This window comes from Hyla sarda, chromosome 1 (assembly GCF_029499605.1).
Source record: "Hyla sarda isolate aHylSar1 chromosome 1, aHylSar1.hap1, whole genome shotgun sequence".
NCBI classification, from domain to species: Eukaryota; Metazoa; Chordata; class Amphibia; order Anura; family Hylidae; genus Hyla; species Hyla sarda.
The window spans coordinates 77,850,661-77,874,163 of NC_079189.1; the positions used below are offsets into that span (position 1 = coordinate 77,850,661).

The 23,503-nt window shown below is 41.2% G+C and overlaps 1 protein-coding gene across 1 annotated transcript; it reads left to right on the forward strand.

Annotated features, from left to right (window-relative positions):
• Nucleotides 1–13,374: 13,374 nt before the first annotated feature.
• LOC130301433 (uncharacterized) lies at nt 13,375–18,920 on the forward strand. The gene is made up of 2 exons (XM_056551626.1): nt 13,375–15,545; nt 18,601–18,920. Exons 1-2 carry the CDS (start codon nt 14,114–14,116, stop codon nt 18,603–18,605), a joined length of 1,437 nt encoding a protein of 478 aa, XP_056407601.1. The 5' UTR covers nt 13,375–14,113; the 3' UTR covers nt 18,606–18,920.
• The last annotated feature ends 4,583 nt before the right edge of the window (nt 18,921–23,503 follow it).

The following is a 23,503-nucleotide window of genomic DNA, read 5'->3' on the forward strand; positions in this document are numbered from 1 at the left end:
TATATATATATATATATTTATTTATTACATTTGTTTTTTTACCACTTTTTTCCCCCTAAATGTACTAACCCATTTTTTGTTTGTTTGTTTGTTTTTTGTCTTCTCATTTCAGATCCATGTATCCTGTGGACTACTTCGGATTTGGTTTATGATGACCAGCGTTTTTTTTGTTTAATGTTAATAAAATGGTTAACAAGGGCTTGTGGGGGAGTGTTTTTTTTAAATAAATGTTTTTTAAACATGTTGTGTTTTTTTTATTTATTTACTTTACAGGCTTAGTAGAGGAAGCTGTCTAATAGATGGAGTCCATTACTAAGCTGGGGCTTAGGGTTAGCCCCAAAAACAGCTAGCGCTAACCCCCAAATATTACCCCGGTACCCACCGCCACAGGGGTGCCAGGAAGAGTCGGTACCAACGGGACCCGGAGCATCAAAAATGGCGCTCGTGGGCCTAGGCGGTAACAGGCTGGCATTATTTAGGCTGGGGAGGGCCAGTAACAATGGTCCTCGACCACCCTGGTAATGTCAGGCAGTTGCTGCTTGGTTGGTATCGTGCTGAGAATGAAAATACGGGGAACCCCAAATTTTTTACATAAATTGTTAAATATATAAAAAAAAATGCATAGGGTTCTCCCTATTTTCATTCTAAGCAAGATACCTACCAAACAGCAACAACCTGATATTACCAGGGTGGGAGAGGACCATTGTTACTGGCCCTCCCCAGCCTGAGTAACGCGAGCCTGTTACTAGGCCCAGGAGTGCCATTTTTGATGCTCCGGGCCTATTGGTACCAGCTCTCCCTTGCACCCCTAGGGCAGTTGGTACCGGGGTAATAATTGGGGGTTAGCGCTAGCTGTTTTTGGTGCTAACGTTAAGCCTGGTTTAGTAATGGATTCCTTCTTTAAGACAGCTTCCATTACTAAGTCTGTAAACTAAATAAAATAAAAAATAAAAAACACAACAAAACACGTTTAAAAAATGTTATTCCAAAAAACACTCTCCCACAAGCCCTTGTTAACCATTTTATTAATATTAAACAAAAAAAAATGCTGGTCATCAACATAATCCACCGAATCTGAAGGATCTGAAATTATAAAAAAACAAAAACACATACATTGGTTAGCACATTTATGGCGGCCTCCCTTAGGGAAAAGTCCATAAACCAGCATTTCCAAACAGGGAGCCTCCAGCTATTGCTGAACTACAACCCCCATCATTTGTAATTTAGCAACAGTGAGCCTCCAGATTGGCAACAGCTGGAGTCTCGCTGTTTCTAAACTACAACTGCCGTGATAGGAGTCGTACTTTAGCAACAGCTGGAGGCACCCTGTAGCTTAACTACAACTCCCATGAGGGGTTGCGGGAGACAGCGGGCGGGGGAGAGATGAGCTGTGGGGGCTGAGAGGTGACCCTATAGAGGGAGAGAGTGGGGTAGTTGGGATGGAATAAAATAGGGAGCACGGGCAGCTGAACAATGATGCCAGCCAGAACTCCTTTGTACAGCTATCATTTCATATTTCCCACCGGAGCCGTGATCTCGGCTCCCAATGGGAAATATGAAATCTCACTCTCCAAAGCAAGTTTTGTAAGCCAGGTCCGGGCTGGCTTACATTTACGCTGCTTTAAAGGCGGTTGCGACTTTTTGCGCGACTTTGGCACGTGATAAATTCCTGACCACTGCAAAGTGAAAACTGACATTTACTTTAGTAAGCTCTTTTGTTGCTTTTTGCTTACAGCCAAAAGTTGCACAAAAATTTGCGTAGGCGCACGTGCAACTTTTTGTGCGACTTTTATAAGTAAAAAACTGCTCTAAATCCCTTGAGAAATCTCTCCCTATATCTTTATCTGTTGCATCTTTATCAGGTAGTCAAATGTAGGACTTTGTTGGCAAAGAGCTAAAGAAAGTCATCTTATTTGACTGTATGACTTGCATATATTTCTTTTACAGTTGAAAAGAATGTGTTTACTTCAGTTGTATTCTAGCCTATTCTTTGTAGTCCACATACATTTCAATAGTAAATCAGGAAATATGCCAGAATGGCAGAGATGTAACATTTCTGTATTGTACTGCTTTCATTGCACCATTATGATGATACTTTAGGAATTGTGTGCTATTTGCACCTTTGAAAGTAAGAATTGTGGGCTCCTTTGTCATTGACAATGTATGTTCTGGAAAGCAAGGTTGATTGAACAAGTCTTTTATTTTCTCACAAGCACGAAATGTTTAACTGTTTAATAAGGCAAAAGGGTATTGAGTCTAATTTGATCCTATCAAACTCTTATAAACTTTTACAATGAATCCAGCACAAGACATTATTGGGCAGGCAGTTGTCACAATTCAGCTCTAGAGATGAACACAACTCTGACAACTCTGTAGAAAACAAGAAAAATCCCACCTTGAAGTCTTGAATAAAACGTTGTCTTTATTGTACCAATTAAAATCATAGTGTAGACAAGCTCAGAGGTCCATATCGATCAGGATCTGGCACGTTTCGGTTTAAACATCATTAGTCATAGATCTGGCATCAATACTCTCAACTCTGACAACTCAGGTCCACCAACAAAAAAATTCCTGTTGTGGACTGTTGAAAGGAAAGACTGATTAAAATGATAAAAATTTTAATGTATATTTCACTGCAACATGCTAGAGAGAATAAAGAAAATGTTGATGCATGAGCTATTTTGTGTAGGATGCACATGAAATTGTGTGCCGCTTTTCATCCAATCTGACATTTTGGGCTAAAAGAATAACTCACAGACAAAAAGTATCTCTTCTAGGATCACATACATGATTGGTGTTTTTTCTTTAAAAAATTTAGTGCACTTTTGGCGCCTCTACCCAAAAATTGCCAATCTTCCTGATAAAAACGGGGTATACAATTCGCCAAAAGATACTCAAAAAATTACATTCTAAAATGTTACATTATTAAAATACCTTGGAGGGATAATTTTGTCAATGAGCTGTGCTTTGCACAACAATAAGCATTGGGTCAGACTCCTAGTTGTGTGGTAGGGTACCAAAGGTTTTCATTACAATTATGAGGAGTAAATACTATTACTCTATGTGTCACCATAAAAGGGCAATATAAACTCATAGCTTTAATCCCTTAAAGGGATTATCAGATGAATGGAATAAAAAAAAAAAAAAAACTCAGATCAGCTTAGAATATTAACCTTACACCTATTATTCTACTGTGACCTATTAAATCTCCTGTATGTAGCTCTAATACACCTTTCTGCCCTCCTACTTGTTCCCTTCCCCACATGTTATTGTTAAACTACAGGTTCCAGCATCCTTTGCTTCCACTCTGTGCTCATTTTCTCCTAACTGCCGTTTTCTTGCCCAGTCCCTTGGCCCCAACCTCCAGAGTGTCATTAACCCCTTAAGGACTTGTTTTTTTTTCCGTTTTTGCATTTTCGTTTTTTGCTCCTTGCCTTTAAAAAATCATAACTCTTTAAATTTTGCACCTAAAAATCCATATTATGGCTTATTTTTTGCGCCACCAATTCTACTTTGTAATGACATCAGTCATTGTGCCCAAAAATCTACGGTGAAATGGAAAAAAAAATCATTGTGAGACAAAATTGAAAAAAAAAAACGCAGTTTTGTAACTTTTGGGGGCTTCCGTTTCTACGTAGTACATTTTTCGGTAAAAATTACACCTTATATTTATTCAGTAGGTCCATACGGTTAAAATGATACCCTACTTATATAGGTTTGATTTTGTCGTACTTCTGGAAAAAATCATAACTTCATGCAGGAAAATTAATACGTTTAAAATTGTCATTTCTGACCCCTATAACTTTTTTATTTTTCCGTGTATGCGGCGGTATGAAGGCTCATTTTTTGCACCATGATCTGAAGTTTTTAACTGTACCATTTTTGCATTGATAGGACTTATTGATCGCTTTTTATTCATTTTTTCATGATATAAAAAGTGACCAAAAAAGCACTATTTTGGACTTTGGAATTTTTTTGCGCGCACGCCATTGACCATGTGGTCTAATTAACTATATATTGTTATAATTTCCGCATGCGGCGATACCATATATGTTTATTTTTATTTACCCTGTGGGTTTTTTAATGGGAAAAGGGGGGTGATTCAAACTTTTAATAGGGCAGGGGTTAAATGATGTTTATTCACTTTTTTTTCACTTTTTTTTTGCATTGTTATAGCTCCCATAGGGAGCTATAACACTGCACACACTGATCTTCATCATTGATCACTGGTTTCTCTTAAGAAACCAGTGATCGATGATTCTGCCGCTTGACTGCTCATGCCTGGATCTAAGGCACTGAGCAGTCATTCGGCGATCGGACAGCGAGGAGGCTGGTAGGGGCCCTCCCGCTGTCCTGTAAGCTGTTCGGGATGCTGCAATTTCGCCGCGGCTATCCCGAACAGCCCACTGAGTTAACCGGCATGGTTTCAGTTTCACTTTAGACGCGGCCTTCAACTTTGAACGGCGCATCTAAAGGGTTAATAGCGCGCGGCACAGCGATCAATGCTGCGCGCTATTAGCCACGGGTCCCGGCCGTTGTGGCCCCGCGTTATAGATCGGGAGTGGACACATGACGTTCCAGTACGTCATGTGTCCTCAAGGGGTTAAGCAACAATTCCCATCCTGCTTCCATCTTCTGTACTATAAAGCTATATAGCAATGATTTACAAAATGGGTGCCTCCATCTGTTGCAAAACTACTATTATTTTGCAACTTTTTAGGGCTTCCGTTTCTATGTTTCAGTAAAAATGACACCTTATCTTTATTCTGTATGTCCAAGGATACTCAATTTATGTAGATTTTATTTTAATTTACTACTTTAAAAAAATTACAACTACATGCACCAAAATTTGTATTTTTAAAATTGTCTATAACTTTTTTATTTTTTCACATACGGGATATTGAGAACTCTCATTTTTTGCTCCGTGGTCTTTAGTTTTTATTGGTACAATTTTTGTTTTGATGTGACTTTTTGATCGCTTTTTATTAATATTTTTATGGTATATGAAGTGACCAAAAATGCTAAATTTTGGACTTTGGTATTTTTTTACGTAGACGCCATCGACCATGTGGTTTAGCTAACCTTAGATATTATTATATATTAATAGTTCAGAAATTTACGCATACAGCCGTACCACATATGATTATTTTTATTTTTTATTACATTGTTTTATAATAAAAAATGGGAAATGGGGGGTGATTCAAACTTTTATTAGGTGAAGGGCTAATTCACATTTTTTTTCCTTTTTTCTTTAGACTTTTTTTTTTTTTTTTTTAGCCTTTTAGCCCCCATAGGGGGCTATACCATGCAATCTTTTGATTGCATACACTGTTCAATGATATGTCATAGCATAGCATTGATCAGTGTTATCGGTGCTCTGCTGCTCCAGCCTTCATGGCAGGCTTGGAGCCATAGAACAATGATTAGATGGTGAAGAGGCAGGTAAGGGCCCTCCCACCATCCATTCAGCTCTGCTGAGCTGCCGGGATGCTTTCAGTTTAATTTTAGATGCCGCAATCGTGGTGTCTAAAAGGTTAATGCCAGAGAAACAAAAAGTTTTTTTTGCTTGAATTTTGTTAGTGATAGTATATTGGATCTAGCTGGTGGGCAAATATGTATTTTGTTTTTAATGAAAACCTTTTCACAATTGCTGGAGCTCAGAGCTTAGCCTTCCCCTCCCTGTAGATTGACCTCTGTACCTAGTGAATAGAGTCTGCAGAAGACCATTGTATGCATGTCTACAGGATATTAAACAACAGCTCAGGCAAGATATCTGCCCCCATAATAATGTGCATGCAAACAATTAAATAACAATATAAAAACAATTAGAAAAAGAAAACATGTTTAAGCATCTTGCTTTAATCTGTAAAAAAAAAAAAAAAATTCTTGCTATATATTGTATTGACTTGAGGGATACTACCTCCTATAGGTGGCACCAAAGAAAAAGCAATTCCCCTTGTCCGAGAGAGCTACTTTTCATATGTCTTAAAGGGGTATTCCGGCTTTATACCTCTTTTCCCCTATAGGGGAAAAGAGGTATAAAGCCGGAATACCCCTTTAAAAATTCCATTACCTTGTACACGTTTTGTGACTATATTGAATGATAACAACAACAAAAAAAAAAAAATCACAGGAAGTATGGTCACTTTAACTCAACCACACAAACAATCTGCAAGTAAAGAAAAGAGGCGAGGAATTAAATCTAAGAGAGGTTAGCCTGAAGCTAAGGCCAAACATTTAATGTAAAAGCGTATCAGCATTATTGAACCTAGGACTAGAATATGTGTAAAATGAAGCTGCGGCGACGGACATGTATTTTGGATATCTCACTAAACTATTTTTAGATGTATATATTTTCCGGGGTGTTCAAAGTCACTGCTGATGTCCATCAAATTAAATAACGATTTTCCCGGCCTGTAAAAAGCACAATAAATATCACAGAAAATTTACAACCTAAGCTCCTTTGCCAGAAGCGAGCTGTAGTCACATATCAGTGCCCGGGGATTACTTATAGGATTACTTACAAAGCAGTTTAAAAAAATATGCTGGTAGCCATTTTAAAGATGCCCCACAAAATGTCAATAAACCTACAAAATCGCACAGATTGCCTTCTGCGCGTCCCGTTTATGAACCCAGCCCGGCCGCGTGCTGTCATCCGAAAGAGCTAACCTCTTCTTTTAATATTGGAGAATACACAGATTTTTTTTTTCTTTGCATTAGGCACTAAAATACATCCCCTCTACCATGAATAACGGCCTCTGATCGATATCTTCTCCTCTCCTGAAATGCATTCTCTATGCATATTTATAAGTGCTTTGACTCTTGCTATTATTCCAACAAGCCCACATCACAAAGAAGATTTGCAGCACGTTTTATAGTCTTGTTACTGCAGTGTATTTGTCAAAAACAAAAATTGTAGCCACATCCAATTTTAAGACAATGCAAATGTCCATAAAAATCTATAGCAAATCTGCTTTTTCTTTGCTCATTTGGAGACGGCGTATTGATTTAATAGACTGCTGACGTGGCCAAGGGGTGAAGATCTGATGAGTTCTTTGAACTGAGCTCTAAGAGGTTCACCTGGAAATCGATGGTAAGAACTAATTTCTAGGTCAAATGTCATGAAATATATATTGTATAGGGGTCTATAAAGTGATGTTATGGGACAACATTCTGCTTCCTCTAGTTATAGTATTTACACACACCTTTGGTCATGATGGAAGAGAGAGCATGTCAGGTCCCCGGTGCCTCATATACCCACCCTATGGCCTGACAGGTGAGGAGATCAACATTCTGATGCATGTTTCCTCTCTTCTTTTCAATGGTGCTGACAGCATAGAAATATCTTGGTACTGCGCTACAAGTGACTGCTATCCAGTCACAGGGGTAGTGGATATGGCAGCTCCAGTCATGCTCGCTATGCCCTCTTTTCACCCAGACTTCCTTGATAGACAGCTTGGGTGAGGGAGGAAGACCTGCACTTAGTCTGACAATCCTACCATGGACACTTCTCCGTGACTGGATAGTATGCACTTGAATATGCAGTGGGAAGTTCATTTTCTGCTGTCATCAGTATATTAAAGGGGTATTCCAATGGAAAACTTTTTTTTTTAAATCAACTGTTGCCAGAAAGTTAAACAGATTTGTAAATTACTTCTATTAAAATTATTAATCCTTCCAGTATACTACAGAGGAAATTCTTTTCTTTTTGGATTTCTTTTCTGTCACAGTGCTCCCTGTTTACACCTCTGTCCATTTTAGGAACTGTCCAGAGCAGCATATGTTTGCTATGGGGATTTGCTCCTGCTCTGGGCAGTTCCTGACATGGACAGAGGTGTGTGTCTCCTTCTGTTGCATGACTACAACCCCCGGAATGTCATTTGGCTGTGCATGCTGGGAGTAGTTCTTATTCAACAGCAGGAGGCAAACAGGCCTCACCTCCTGCTGCTGCCGCTGAACTGGATCGCGCTACCGCTGCCCACACCGCTTCACCACACTCACAGGCACCAGATTTTGCCCTCCTGATTAGGGGCGGAGCAGGTGTCATCAGTGACACCTCCCAGCAGGAGCCCTCCCCCTACCTATCTTCTGCTGGGCAAGGGTGATTGTTGCTGTCTCGGACAGCACCAATCACCCTTATTTTCCGGGTAACCAGAGAACTGATCGGCCAATCATGGCAATCGCTAACAGGACCGCCCTGGGCAATATGCCGAGATGGCTGCTGTTAGATAATAACAGCCATCCTAGCCTGATCACCAGTGCGCCAGGGGCGGATCCAGAGTTGAGTCTCGGGAGGGGCACTATTAGAGTATTTTGTGTTGGCGGACAGAAAAAAAGATTACAGAACTTACAATATTATTAACCCCTTAAGGACGCAGCCCTTTTTCACCTTAAGGACTGAGCCCTTTTTCGCAATTATGACCACTGTCACTTTACAAATTAATAACGCGAAAACGCTTTTACCGAATATTCTGATTCTGAGATTGTTTTTTTCGTGACATATTCTACTTTATTTTGGTGGTAAATTTCCGGCGTTAATTGCATCCTTTTTTGGTGAAAAATCCCCAAATTTCATGAAAATTTTTAAAATTTTGCATTTTTCTAACTTTGAAGCTCTCTGCTTGTAAGGAAAATGGATATTCCAAATACCTTTTATTTTTCTTCACAAATACAATATGTCCACTTTATGTTGGCATCATAAAATGGATATACTTTTGCTTTTTGAAAAAATTAGAGGGCTTCAAAGTAGAGCAGCAATTTTCAAAAATGTCATGAAAATTGCTAAATCTGAAGGGACAAATGTTACAGAACTACAACTCCCAGCATGCATGGGCAGTCGAGGCATGCTGAGAGTTGTAGTTTGGCAACATCTGGAGGGCTACTGTTTGGGCACCACTGTAACAGTGGTCTCCAAACTGTGACCCTCCAGATGTTGCAAAACTACAACTCCCAGCATGCCCAGACAGCCTTTGGCTCTCTGTGCATGCTGGGAGTTGCAGTTTGGCCCCCCTAGTGGTTACCACAGTAAAGATCGATTTACTTTCACTTTCAATTCCCCCCCCCCCCCACTGTCGATTACCTACCTGATCAGGATCCTGCAGGCTCCAGCGAAGATCCCAGGTCCCCAGGCATCTTCTCCTGCAGGTACGGCCTCGATCTTCTTCCCAGAGCCCCTCGACATCCAGGGGCGGGCAGAACGGGGGGTTGCCATTGGTCAGAACTCCGTTCTGAGTAATGGCAGGGGATAGGAGTAGATCGCAGCTTTGCGATCTCACTCCAATCCTTTAGGCTGATCGGGGTTGTTGCTGGCAGCTCCGATCAGCCCTATTTTCCGGGTGATCGGGTCACCAGAGACCCGATCAGCCCGGAATTGGAGAAAATTGCATGTCTGAATTGACATGCAATTTTCTTCGATCGCCGACATGGGGGGGGTCTCAGGACCCCCCTGGGCGATGTGCCAGGGTGCCTGCTGAATGATTTCAGCAGGCATCCGGCTCCGGTCCCCAACCGGCTAGCGGTGGAGACCAGAATTCCCACGGGCGTATGGATACGCCCTGCGTCCTTAAGGACTCGGAATGCAGGGCGTATCCATACGCCCTGCGTCCTTAAGAGGTTAAATGTATCATACAGTCCTAACCTTGTTTAAGACTTTTTGGCCATGCTCATATGTCAGAATAATAATCAAATATACCAATTGCCACAGAATGGGAAAGTGCTAAAGAAATTTTTACCATTTAAAAATACAGCTCCCAGTATGACCTATGCAGTGGTAAGGTTATGCTGGGAGTTGTTGTTTCACCCATCATAACTGCAGAACTTACAAGTAACTCCAGCTCTGATGGGACATAGTGAGGAGAATACACAATGATATCAGTGATTACAGATGACCTCTTCTCTATAGTGAGGAGAATACACAATGATATCAGTGATTACAGATGACCTCTTCTCTATAGTGAGGAGAATACACAATGATATCAGTGACTACAGGTGACGTCTTCTCTATAGTGAGGAGAATACACAGTGATATCAGTGATTACAGGTGACGTCTTCTCTATAGTGAGGAGAATACACAATGATATCAGTGATTACAGATGACCTCTTTTCTATAGTGAGGAGAATACACAATGATATCAGTGACTACAGGTGACGTCTTCTCTATAGTGAGGAGAATACACAGTGATATCAGTGACTACAGGTGACGTCTTATCATTGTGTATTCTCCTCACTATAGAGAAGACGTCACCTGTAGTCACTGATATCATTGTGTATTCTCCTCACTATAGAGATCAGTGATTACAGGTGACGTCTTCTCTATAGTGAGGAGAATACACAATGATATCAGTGATTACAGGTGACGTCTTCTCTATGGTCTTTCCTTATCTAATTCAGCTGGTACATACCGCCAGGATTTGTTCCAGCTAAATCTTCTCTCTGCAGAACTTGATGCCCAGACGTCTCCTCACTATGTCAGCACATTCTGATCCTCTATATGAAAACAATAATTATTATAATACTGCCAAACACTGTATTCTTTGAATATAATACTGGCACACACCCTCTGAATATAATTCTGACACACTGTACCCCCTGAATATACAACACACTGTACCCTCTGAATATAATACCGCCATACACTGTACCCTCTGAATATAATACTATCACACACTGCACCCTCTGAATATAATACTATCACACACTGTGCCCTCTAAATATACTACCACACACTGCACTCTCTGAATATAATACTACCACACACTGCACCCTCTGAATATAATACTACCACACACTGTGCCCTCTAAATTTAATACTACCAAACACTGCACCCTCTAAATATAATACTATCACACACTGCACCCTCTAAATATAATACTATCACACACTGCACCCTCTAAATATAATACTATCACACACTGTACCCACTGAATATAATACTAACACATACTGTGCCCTCTAAATCTAATACTACCACACACTGCACTCTCTGAATATAACTTGCTGTGCAGTGCACCCTCTGAGTAAAATACCGTAATGTATTGTGGCCCCTAAAAACTGTACCACCCCAGAAATTCCTCATAATATACACTATACTTCTGAAAGGCAAAACACTCTGTGCCTTCACATATAGTAATAATGCCCCATCTTGTACCCCTACATATAATAATTATGACCCGTCCTGTTCCCCCCACATAATAATGCCCTCTGTGCTGTGCCCCTCACATATAATGCTCCTGTCATGTGCCCCACACATTTAATGCCCCCTGTGCCCTTCACATATAATGCCCCCATTCTTTGCCCCTCACATATAATGCCTCCATCATGTGCCCCTCATATATAAACCCCCCATCATGCGTCCCGCACATATAATGCCCCCATCATGCGTCCCGCACATATAATGCCCCCTGTGCTGTGCCCTTCACATATAAAGCCCCATGTCCTGTCCCCTCAGGGGGCATTATATGTGAGGGGCACAGCACAGGGGGCATTATATGTTTGGAGCACATGACAGGAACATTATATGTGAGGGGCACAGCACAGGGGGCATTATATGTGAGGGGCGCATGATGGGGGCATTATATGTGAGGGGCAAAGAATGGGGGCATTATATGTGAGGGGCACATGATGGGGGCATTATATGTGAGGGGCACAGCACAGGGAGCATTATATGTGAGGGGCGCATGATGGGGAATTATATGTGAGGGGCAAAGCACAGGGGGCATTATATGTGTGGGACACAGCACAGGGGGCAATATATGTGAGGGGCACAGCACAGGGGGCAATATATGTGAGGGGCACAGCACAGGGGGCATTATAAGTGTGGGGCACAGAACAGGGGGCATTATATGATATAATGCCCCCTGTCCTGTGCCCCACACATATAATGCCCCCTGTGCTGTGCCCCACACATATAATATATATGTGAGGCACAGCACAGGGGGCATTATGTGAGGTGCACAGCACAGGGGACATTATATGTGAAGGGCACAGGACAGGGGGGCATTATAAGTGTGGGGCACAGAACAGGGGGCATTATATGATATAATGCCCCCCTGTGCTGTGCCCCACACATATAATGCCCCCTGTGCTGTGCCCCACACATATAATATATATATGTGTGGCACAGCACAGGGGGCATTATATGTGAGGGGAACAGCACAGGGGGCATTATATGTGAGGGGCACAGGACAGGGGGGCATTATATCATATAATGCCCCCCCTGTGCTGTGCCCCACACATATAATGCCCCCTGTGCTGTGTGCCCCACACATATAATTTATATGTGTGGCACAGCACAGGGGGCATTATGTGAGGGGCACAGCACAGGGGACATTATATGTGAAGGGCACAGGACAGGGGGCCCCTCTGTCATGTGCTCTTCACATATAATGCCCCCTATGCTTTGCCCTGCAGACCCTCATGAAATATTCCCTTTTCTCTGACCCCCCCCCCCTCCTAACAACGGCGCATATCCCTAATCCCTGAGCATACCTTTACTTCCAGTATGCAGGCCGCGGGGACGGGTCCTCCAGGCGCCAGCGCGATGATGTGACGTCATCGCGCCGGCCTTTAGTGGATCTCGTCCCCGCAGCTCACACGCTGTGTACGCACAGCGTGTGTGTAAGGTTAGTGAATGGTGGAGCCGGAGCTTACAGCTTCCTCTCCACCATGCTAGGGAGCAATCTCGGGGGGGGGGGGGGGGGGGGCAATTGCCCCGTTGCCCCCCCCCCTGGATCCGCAACTGCAGTGCACTAAGTAAGTCTTAGCTGTGCTGTAAATTTACGGAGCGTGTCTTAAAGGGATTAGAGGGGTACTCTGCTGGAAAGCGTTTTTTTTTTTATTTTTTAAATCAATTGGTGCCAGAAAGTTCAACAGATTTGTAAATGACTTCTATTTAAAAATCTTAATCCTTCCATTGCTTATCAGCTGCTGTATACTACAGAGGAAGTTGTATAGTTCTTCTCTGTCTGACCACAGTGCTCTCTGCTGACACCTCTTTCCATGTCAGGAACTGTCCAGAGTAGGAGCAAATCCCCATAGCAAACCTATCCTGCTCTGGACAGTTCCTGACATGGACAGAGGTGTCAGCAGAGAGCACTGTGGTTGTGACAGAAATGAAATCCAAAAAGAAAATAATTTCCTCTGTAGTATAAAGCTGCTAATAAGAACTGGGAGGATTAAGATTTTTTTAATAGAAGTAATTTTATTACAAGACTGGAGGCTCCATTTTGCAATCTCTTCTTTACTACTTTAACTGTTAGCAGCAAGATAAAACAATAAAGTTTATAGAAAAAAAAAACGTTACATATGCAAATGAAGTGTATTATGCAGCCAATGAGAGGTTAGCACAGGTGATATGAGGCAAGGTAACATACAATACTTCCTCTTCTTTGCTGCTACTCAGAAGTTAAGTATATCTCACATTTTTGCTCTGCAAACATACTATTATCCTTTTAAAAAATACATTTATCTATATTTAAACATACCCTCAGTTAACACCCTATACAGTTGCTTACATTTTTATCTCCGCTGCCATTCATTCCTTATTTTATTTTGTCTGACAAGCATAGACTTATATATCACTTTTTCCTCAGGTCTTATTCACCTCTAGCTTATATCATTACCCCTGGTCCTTACCGTTTACCTTCCGTTCTTAGCCTCTTTTCTCCCCTCCATATACCTATTCATTCTTCTCCTCAGTATCGCTGGTCTCGGCATTGCCGGACTTCTCGCGATACTACGCGAGCTGGTCCTCAGCTTCGCGCTCTTTGGTTATCCCCCGCTCTGTGGTTTTCTCCACTCTGTGACTGAACTATCAGACGTCTTCTGTCAGTCAGAGTGTTCGCTCCCTCAGAGACGACCGCGGCATTTCGCCTACTGAAAGCGCTCTTTAAGTCAATTTTCTTTTCCCCTTTCATTGTTTTCTTCCAATAGTAATTCCTACTGGCATACTTTTATATTTATTATTGATAATTTCTGTCACAATTACTCCGGTGCCGGTGATATAATTCTTCATACAGATTTTCTGTTCATTTGGCCAGTCTATTATATATTTTACCTCATTTATATATATATATATATATATCCTTATTCCTATATATTTAACATATATTGCATTATGGCCAATGAACAAACTGTTAAAGACATGGAGTCCATTAATGCCCAACCTATGGATAGCAACTCCATGCAGTCTATGGTGGACTTATCAGTCCGGAATGCAATGGCCAGTATACCAGAGATTGTGGCCCAATCCATGGCTCTATTCATGTCCCATGATAAGTATCAGCAACCCCCCAAGGCTGGTCCTTCTACCCCGTCGGATCATTTTTGGTCCGCGGAGGACTCTACTTCAAATTTAGCCAGGGGATGGGGAAAGTCTGGGAAGGCCACCCATAAACGGCCTATGCCTACTACCGGTCCTTCAAAATCCTATAAAAAACCTAAAGTGGTTAAGGACCAGGTTCCATCTTCTGCTGTTACCAAAAGCAGACATACTGATGCTAAAAAATCGCATCCCATACCCTCCACCCGGGAGGAGAAACATGATAACCGGGTTAAAAGAGTATCCCGGAGAGAAAAACCGGACTCTTATAACACCTCCCCTGACCAATCCTCATCTGAGGAAGGTGAGATCTCGGAATATGCCTCAGACTCTGAATATGAGGACATCTCTGATAATGAAGAGCCTACTATGGCTATTGAGGACCCTAAGGCAGTCATTATGGACAGTGCGGGAATCCCGTATTTTGACCCAAGCCTACTTAAACATCCACGTTCTGGAGAATGGGATCCTCATCCTCAGGTGACCCAATTTTTAACTCTATGGGTCAGAAAACCTATAGATAGAGCCACTCGCAACAGGTTGCGAGCAGAATGCCCTAGACCTAATATTCCAAAGAAACTATCCATTACCCCAGAGATAGACCCTCCATTGATTAAATACCTAAACAAATCAGGGAAAAATCCCAAAAAAGGTATAGATCGCTCTTTCAAGACAATCCAGGACAGATTTTTAGACCTTCTGGGTCCCTTAACAAAAATTTTGGACCTCACTGAGGAGGCTAGTTCCTCTGGCAACCCAGTGAACTTAGAAGTCCTTAAAGGATGGGCTCAAAGGGCCCTGTGTATATTTGGTGGCATTAATACTACCATCTGCACTGAACGTAAAAGGTCCATTCTATTAAAATTGGATCCTCAGTTGATTAACCTAGCTACAACTGAACCTGAATCCTCCACCGAGGGCCTTCTCTTTGGAGACACGTTTATTAAAGAGATAAATAAATATGTAGCATTATTTTCATCTCTTGATAAGGCCCAAACATCCCTTAAGAAGGTTTTTCAACCTCGGGTTTTACCCAGGGCTGGGAAAAGAAGGGGCAATTTTCCCAGCCGCCAGTCTCAAGAGAGACAATATACACGTGCCCCCCAAAGAACAGACAGATTCCAGAACCCTACCTCCACCTATCAATCCAGTCCATTCTTTCCAACAAGAGGAAGACCGTGGAGAGCCAGAGGACATCGCGGATATCCCAGATCTCGACCCAACGCTGGTAAGTCTTTATCCGATATTTTCTTCCACACTTCCATTAGGAGGAAGGATTGCATATTTTTTCCATACCTGGGCCATAATAACATCCGACCCGTGGATTCTAAACACAGTCCTGGGTTATCAGATACAGTTTGTTCAACCTCCTCCTCAAATTTTAATCCCTCATCCAATTCATTTTTCAGAGGAAAACAGATCACTCATAGATTCAGAGATCATAGAACTAAGCTCCAAAAAGGCAATCATCCAAGTACCCATGCATTCTCAAGGTTTCCTGAGCAATCTTTTTCTAGTAAAAAAGAAAGACGGTGGGTACAGGCCTGTTATAAATCTAAAGACCCTAAACAATTATGTACTCTATCAACATTTCAAGATGGAGGGCATCCATCTTTTGAGAGATCTACTGTTACCACACGATTGGTTGGCGAAAATAGATCTCAAAGATGCATACCTTACGGTTCCCATGCATCACGAATCTCAACCTTACCTCCAATTTTTATGGAAGGATCAAAAATGGCAATTCACCTGCCTACCATTCGGCCTATCCTCGGCCCCATGGTGCTTTACAAAACTGCTCAAACCGGTTGTGGCAATCCTAAGGGCCAGAGGTGTCCGTTTGATTATTTATCTGGACGACATCCTCCTCATGGCTCAATCCTTATCTCTAATTCGGCTCCACATTCAATGGACTATGTCTCTCCTCTCCAATCTGGGCTTTATTATCAATACAGAAAAATCCATCCTTTCCCCCTCCAGGGAGATAGAATTTTTGGGATTTCTAATAAATACTCAATCTGCCCAGCTCAGTCTTCCCCCCAGGAGGATGAAAACCATTCGAAGAGAGATTCATTCCATTTTGAACAAACAAACAGTCTCTCTTCGTTCGATAGCTCGCGTAGTAGGGCTTCTTTCTGCTTCGATTCAAGCGATTTTCCCAGCTCCGCTTCATTATCGAGCTCTCCAGAGATTGAAAGCTCAACACCTTCGGAACGGTTTGGGCTACTCGGACGAAATAGCTCTTACTTCAGATACCACAGAAGAGCTTCTGTGGTGGCTAAGACACCTCCAGGATTGGAACGGGAAGACTATATTCAATTCCGTTCCAGATCTGATCATAGAATCAGATGCCAGCCGTTCGGGTTGGGGAGCCCGCTGCGGTTCCTCTTCGACAGGAGGAAAGTGGTCCCCAGAGGAATCACTCTTCCACATCAACTGCTTGGAATTACTGGCGGGTTTCTTCGCTCTCAAGAGTTTTGCGAAGAACAGATCAGATTGTTGCATTCTTTTACGAATGGACAATATCTCCGCTGTACAATATATCAACAAGCTTGGTGGTACAAAATCTTTTCATCTGGCCAACATTACCAAAGACCTTTGGCATTACTGTCTTCACAGGAACATCACCATCAAAGCAGAATACTTACCAGGCCTGTCCAACATCATTGCGGACTGGAATTCCCGATTTCTTACGGATTCCAGCGATTGGCAATTGGACCCTCAAATATTCTCCAGCATCAATTCTCTTTGGGGTCCTATTCACCTAGACCTCTTTGCTTCACGACTGAATCGTCAGGTTCACCGTTTTTACAGCTGGCGCCCCGATCCGGAAGCAGAGGGCATAGATGCCCTTCTCCAATACTGGCCCCCAGAGAACCTATATGCATTCCCTCCTTTTATTCTGATTCCGAGAGTTCTCCTTCTCATCAAATCCCAGAAATCGACGGTAATTCTCATTACCCCTCTATGGCCAACACAGTCTTGGTTCCCTCAGATTCTAGAAATGCTTATCGATTTTCCTCGCCTAATTCCCTCTCATCCGTTTCTACTTCAGGACCCTGTGGGGAACCCTCATCCTCTCATAACCTCCAACAATCTTCCTTTGATAGCCTGGTATGTTTCGGGTCAACAGACCCGAGTTACGAACTTTCTAACTCAGCTAGAGAAATACTCTCAAGCGCCTGGGCTCCAGGTACCGGATCTGCTTACAGATCAGCCTGGAAAATTTGGACTAGTTGGTGCATGCAACGGGATTTGGATCCCATACATGCACCTTTAAACCATATTATAAATTTTCTGTCTTCATCTTTTGATTTGGGTAAGGCCTACCGTACCATAAACGTTTACAGATCTGCCATTTCTTTTTACCACGCTCCTATCAATTCCCTTTCTGTAGGTAAACATCCTTTAATTTGTAAATTACTCAAAGGCATAAAATTCAGACGTCCGCCTTTACCCAGATACCAATCTACTTGGGATGTCAATATTCTTTTGCAGTATATCATTTCCTTAGGGGATAATCATTCCCTTTCCTTAAAGTCCCTATCCTTGAAACTCACTGCCTTACTTTGCCTAATTTCTCTTAAACGAATTTCTGACGTTAGAGCCTTAGATATTTCACATAGGCAATACCTACCTGATGGTGTTCGTTTTTCTATTCACAAACGCACTAAAACTTCTCTTCATTCAGTATTTTATCCCTCTTTTCCTCATCAAAAACACCTTTGCGTAGTTTCCTGCCTCCAGGCTTATGAACTGAGAACTCAACCTTTTCGTAACCATTCTGACTCTCAATTACTAATTTCTTTCTGTAAACCCTACCGTCCTGTATCATCTCCTTCTTTAGCCAGATGGATGAAACAGATCATGCATTCGGCAGGAGTTGACATTTCTATCTTTAAAGCCCACTCCTCCAGAGGAGCCATGTCCACAAAATTAAAACAATCAGGAGTATCCTTGTCGGATATCCTTAAAGCAGCTAATTGGTCTTCGGAATCAACTTTTAAAACCTTTTATTTCCGACCAGATCCCCATGTTTCTATGAATATTATTTAATGTTGTTCATTTCTGCATGCTTTATTGTTAAATCTGATCAAGTTTATTATTAGTATTTGTGCTTTAAACTTGCAAAATGGAGCCTCCAGTCTTGTAATAAAATTGGAGATTTTCCTAGTCCTTATGAAGGAAAATATGGATTTTATTAAAGACAGGAGGCGAACATTTTCCCTCCCTTTATCCCATCCCTTTATTATTATTGTTGTTTTCTGTCTCTATCTTTTTAGTGTAATTCACGGACTGTCAAGGATCTTCGTGTCAACAGAATATTCATCCATTCCACATCTTATAAGACCGGTTTCCAGTTTCTCATGAAGTTCACTCCTGTTTATCCCTCTTCAGAACTGTTATCCACAATCTTCTCAGACTCCTAGAAACTATGCTAGTTGAAGATGATTTATTTCTTCAGATATTGTTTCTTCACTCCGACAAATTCTTATAGGACTTTATTGTCTTGTTTTCCTTATATTATTTTATTATAACGTTTTGCATCAAAGAAGAGGAAGTATTGTATGTTACCTTGCCTCATATCACCTGTGCTAACCTCTCATTGGCTGCATAATACACTTCATTTGCATATGTAACGTTTTTTTTTTCTATAAACTTTATTGTTTTATCTTGCTGCTAACAGTTAAAGTAGTAAAGAAGAGATTGCAAAATGTTCGCCTCCTGTCTTTAATAAAATCCATATTTTCCTTCATAAGGACTAGGAAAATCTCCAATTTACAAATCTGTTTAACTTTCTGGCTTCAGTTGATTTAAAAAAAAAAAAAAAAAAGTTTTCCACCGGAGTATCCCTTTAAACAGGAGACAGAAGAACAGGTTCACAGCAGAAACACCATTCCCATTAGCAGAAGTTTTGCAGGACCAGTGCTTGAGTGGAAGAGTTCCCACACTTCCCCCCCCCCCCCCCCCCCAGGACTTGACCCCTGTTCAGATCTGTCTCATGTTTCAGGTTCTGAGGCTGGTGCAACACATACAGTGAAACCTCTTCAAAAGAAACCTCCAGATGGAGACCAGATTTCTTATCATGGGATCTCTGTCCACCAATATATATGCATACTGGTCAGTTTCTCTGAAAAGACCAACCCCATAGAAGACTACTTTTCTATTCAATTTTGGGTGGTCTTCTTGAAGATGTACCCAGTACCCTATAATGTGAATGTGACAACAGAATATTAGAAATATTTGCTAATTTATCGAAGAAAAAAAAAAGCTTAAATATTGCGTTGACATAAGTATTCAGACCCTTTACTCACTCAGTACTTAGTTGAAGCCCCTTCAGCAGTGAATACAGCCTCCAGTCCAGAAATGTAGACATTTTTGCATATTTGGTAAAATGGAAAAACTAAAGTTTTGCACAGAGATAGGTATTCAGACCCTTTGCTGTGACATTTGAAATATAGCTCTGGCTCCTCCCATTTCTCTTGATAATCTTTGAGGTGTTTCTACACCTTGATTTGGAGTCACCTTTGGAAAATTCCTATGGTTGAACAAGAGTTAGAAAGACACAGCCCTGTCTATATACTGTATAACAGCTGATCATGCATATCTGAGCAAAAACCAAGCCATGAGACGGAAAAGAACTGCCTGTAGTGCTCAGAGAAAGGATTGGGTGGTGACACAGATCTGGAAAAGAGTACAAAAATCCATTGCACAGAAGGTCCAAGGAGAACAATGGCCTCCATAATTCTTAAATGGAAAAAGGTTTGGAACAACCAGGACTTTTCCAAACTTTCAAAAGGTCAACCATCACTAACATCACTCCACAAATCTGGGCTTTATGGCACAGTGGCTAAAAAGAAACATCTCATCAATAAAATGGAGCAAAGCAGAGATAGACTTTACCCCTTAAGGACAGAGGTTTTTCAATTTTTGCACTTTCATTTTTCCCTCACCTTTAAAGGGTACCTCTCATCAAATAAACTTTTGATATATTTTAGATTAATGAATGTTGAATAACTTTCCAATAGCATGTTAATGAAAAATATGCTTCTTTCTATTGTATTTTTCCCGATCAGTCCTGTCAGCAAGCATTTCTGACTCATGCTGGAGTCCTAAACACTCAGAGCTGCCAGCTTGCTTTGTTCACAGCCAAACAGGCTGTGAACAAAGCAGGCTGGCAGCTCTGAGTGTTCTCCTTTGTGAACAAAGCAGACTGGCAGCTTGTAGTGTTTAGGACTCCAGCATGAGTCTGAAATGCTTGCTGCCAGGACTGGTAGGGAGACCCCTAGTGGTCATTTCTTCAAAGTGGAAAATTAAATAGAAAGAAGCATATTTTTTAATAACATGCAGTTGTAAAGTTATTCTGCATACATTAATCTATAATATATCAAAAGTTTTTTTGAGGAGAGGTACCCTTTAAAATCATAACTCTTTCAATTTTGCACCTAAAAATCCACATGATGGCTTATTTTTTGCACCACCAATTCTACTTTGTAATGACATCAGTCATTTTACCCAAAAATCTTTGATGAAACAGAAAAAAAAATCATTGTGCGCCAAAATTGAAGAAAAAATACCATTTTGTAATTTTGGGGGCTCCCGTTTCTACGCAGTAAATTTTTCGTAAAAATTACACCTTCTCTTTATTCTGTAGGTCCATACAATTAAAATGATACTCTTCTTATATAGGTTTTATTTTGGCCTAATTTTGGAAAAAATCATAACTACATACAGGAAAATGTATATGTTTAACCCCTTAAGGACTGAGCCCTTTTTCACCTTAAGGACTCGGCCATTTTTTGCAAATCTGACCACTGTCACTTTAAACATTAATAACTCTGGAATGCTTTTAGTTATCATTCTGATTCCGAGATAGTTTTTTCATGACATATTCTACTTTAACATAGTGGTAAAAATTTTTGGTAACTTGCATCCTTTCTTGGTGAAAAATCCCTAAATTTGATGAAAAATTTGAAAATTTTGCATTTTTCTAACTTTGAAGCTCTCTGCTTGTAAGGAAAATGGATATTCCAAATAATTTTTTTTTATTCACATATACAATATGTCTACTTTATGTGTGCATCATAAAATTGATGAGTTTTTACTTTTGGAAGACACCAGAGGGCTTCAAAGTTCCGCAGCAATTTTCCAATTTTTCACAAAATTTTGAAACTCGCTTCTTTTCAGGGACCAGTTCAGGTTTGAAGTGGATTTGAAGGGTCTTCATATTAGAAATACCCCATAAATGACCCCATTATAAAAACTGCACCCCCAAAGTATACAAAATGACATTCAGTAAGCGTTTTAACCCTTTAGGGGTTTCACAGGAATAGCAGCAAAGTGAAGGAGAAAATTCACAATCTTCATTTTTTACACTCGCATGTTCTTGTAGACCCAATTTTTGAATTTTTGTAAGGGGTAAAAAGGAGAAAATTTTTACTTGTATTTGAAACCCAATTTCTCTCGAGTAAGCACATACCTCATATGTCTATGTTAATTGTTCAGTGGGCGCAGTAGAGGGCTCAGAAGGGAAGGAGCGTCAGATGGTTTTTGGGGGGCATGTCACCTTTAGGAAGCCCCTATGGTGCCAGAACAGCAAAAAAAAACACATGGCATACCATTTTGGAAACTAGACCCCTCGGGGAACGTAACAAGCGGTAATGTGAACCTTAATACCCCACAGATGATTCACGACTTTTGCATATGTAAAACTATATATATATTTTTACCTAAAATGCTTGGTTTCCCTAAAATTTTACATTTTTGAAAAGGGTAATAGCAGAAAATACCCCCCAAAATTTGAAGCCCAATTTCTCCCGATTCAGAAAACACCCCATATGGGGGTGAAAAGTGCTCTGCTGGCGCACTACAGGTCTCAGAAGAGAAGGAGTCACATTTGGCTTTTTTGAAGGAAATTTTGCTCTGGGGGCATGCCGCATTTAGGAAGCCCCTATGGTGCCAGGACAGCAAAAAAAAATACATGGCATACCATTTTGGAAACTAGACCCCTCGGGGAACGTAACAAGGGGTAAAGTGAACCTTAATACCCTACAGGTGTTTCACGACTTTTGCATATGTAAAAAAAAAAATTAAAAAATTACCTAAAATGCTTGGTTTCCCAAAAAATTTACATTTATACAAAGGGTTAAAGCAGAAAATACCCCCCACAATTTGAAGCCCAATTTCTCCCGATTCAGAAAACACCCCATATGGGGGTGAAAAGTGCTCTGCTGGCGCACTACAGGTCTCAGAAGAGAAGGAGTCACATTTGGCTTTTTGAAAGCAAATTTTGCTCTGGGGGCATGCCGCATTTAGGAAGCCCCTATGGTGCCAGGACAGCAAAAAAAAAACACATGGCATACCATTTTGGAAACTAGAGCCCTCGGGGAATATAACAAGGGGTTAAGTGAACCTTAATACCCCACAGGCGTTTCACGACTATTGCATATGTAAAAAAAAAAAAAAAAAATTACCTAAAATGGCTTCTTTTCCCAAAAATTTTACATTTTTAAAAAGGGTAAAAGCAGAAAATACCCCCCAAAATTTTTAACACAATTTCTCCCGAGTACGGCGATACCCCATATGTGACCCTTAACTGTTGCCTTGAAATACGACAGGGCTCCAAAGTGAGAGCGCCATGCGCATTTGAGGCCTAAATTAGGGATTGCATAGGGGTGGACATAGGGGAATTCTATGCCAGTGATTCCCAAACAGGGTGCCTCCAGCTGTTGTAAAACTCCCAGCATGCCTGGACAGTCAACGGCTGTCCGACAATACTGGGAGTTGTTGTTTTGCAACAGCTGGAGGCTCCGTTTTGGAAACCGTGGCGTACCAGACGTTTTTCATTTTTATTGGGGAGGGGAGGGGGGCTGTGTAGGGGTATGTGTATATGTAGTGTTTTTTATTTTTTATTTTATTTTTTGTGGTAGTGTAGTGTAGTGTTTTTAGGGTACAGTCGCACGGGCGGGGGTTCACAGTAGTTTCTCGCTGGCAGTTTGAGCTGTTGCAGAAAATTTGCTGCAGCTCAAACTTGCAGCCAGATACTTACTGTAACCCTCCGCCCATGTGAGTGTACCCTGTACATTCACATTGGGGGGGACATCCAGCTGTTGCAAAACTACAACTCTCAGCATGCGCTGACAGATTGTACATGCTGAGAGTTTTAGTTTTGCAACAGCTGTAGGC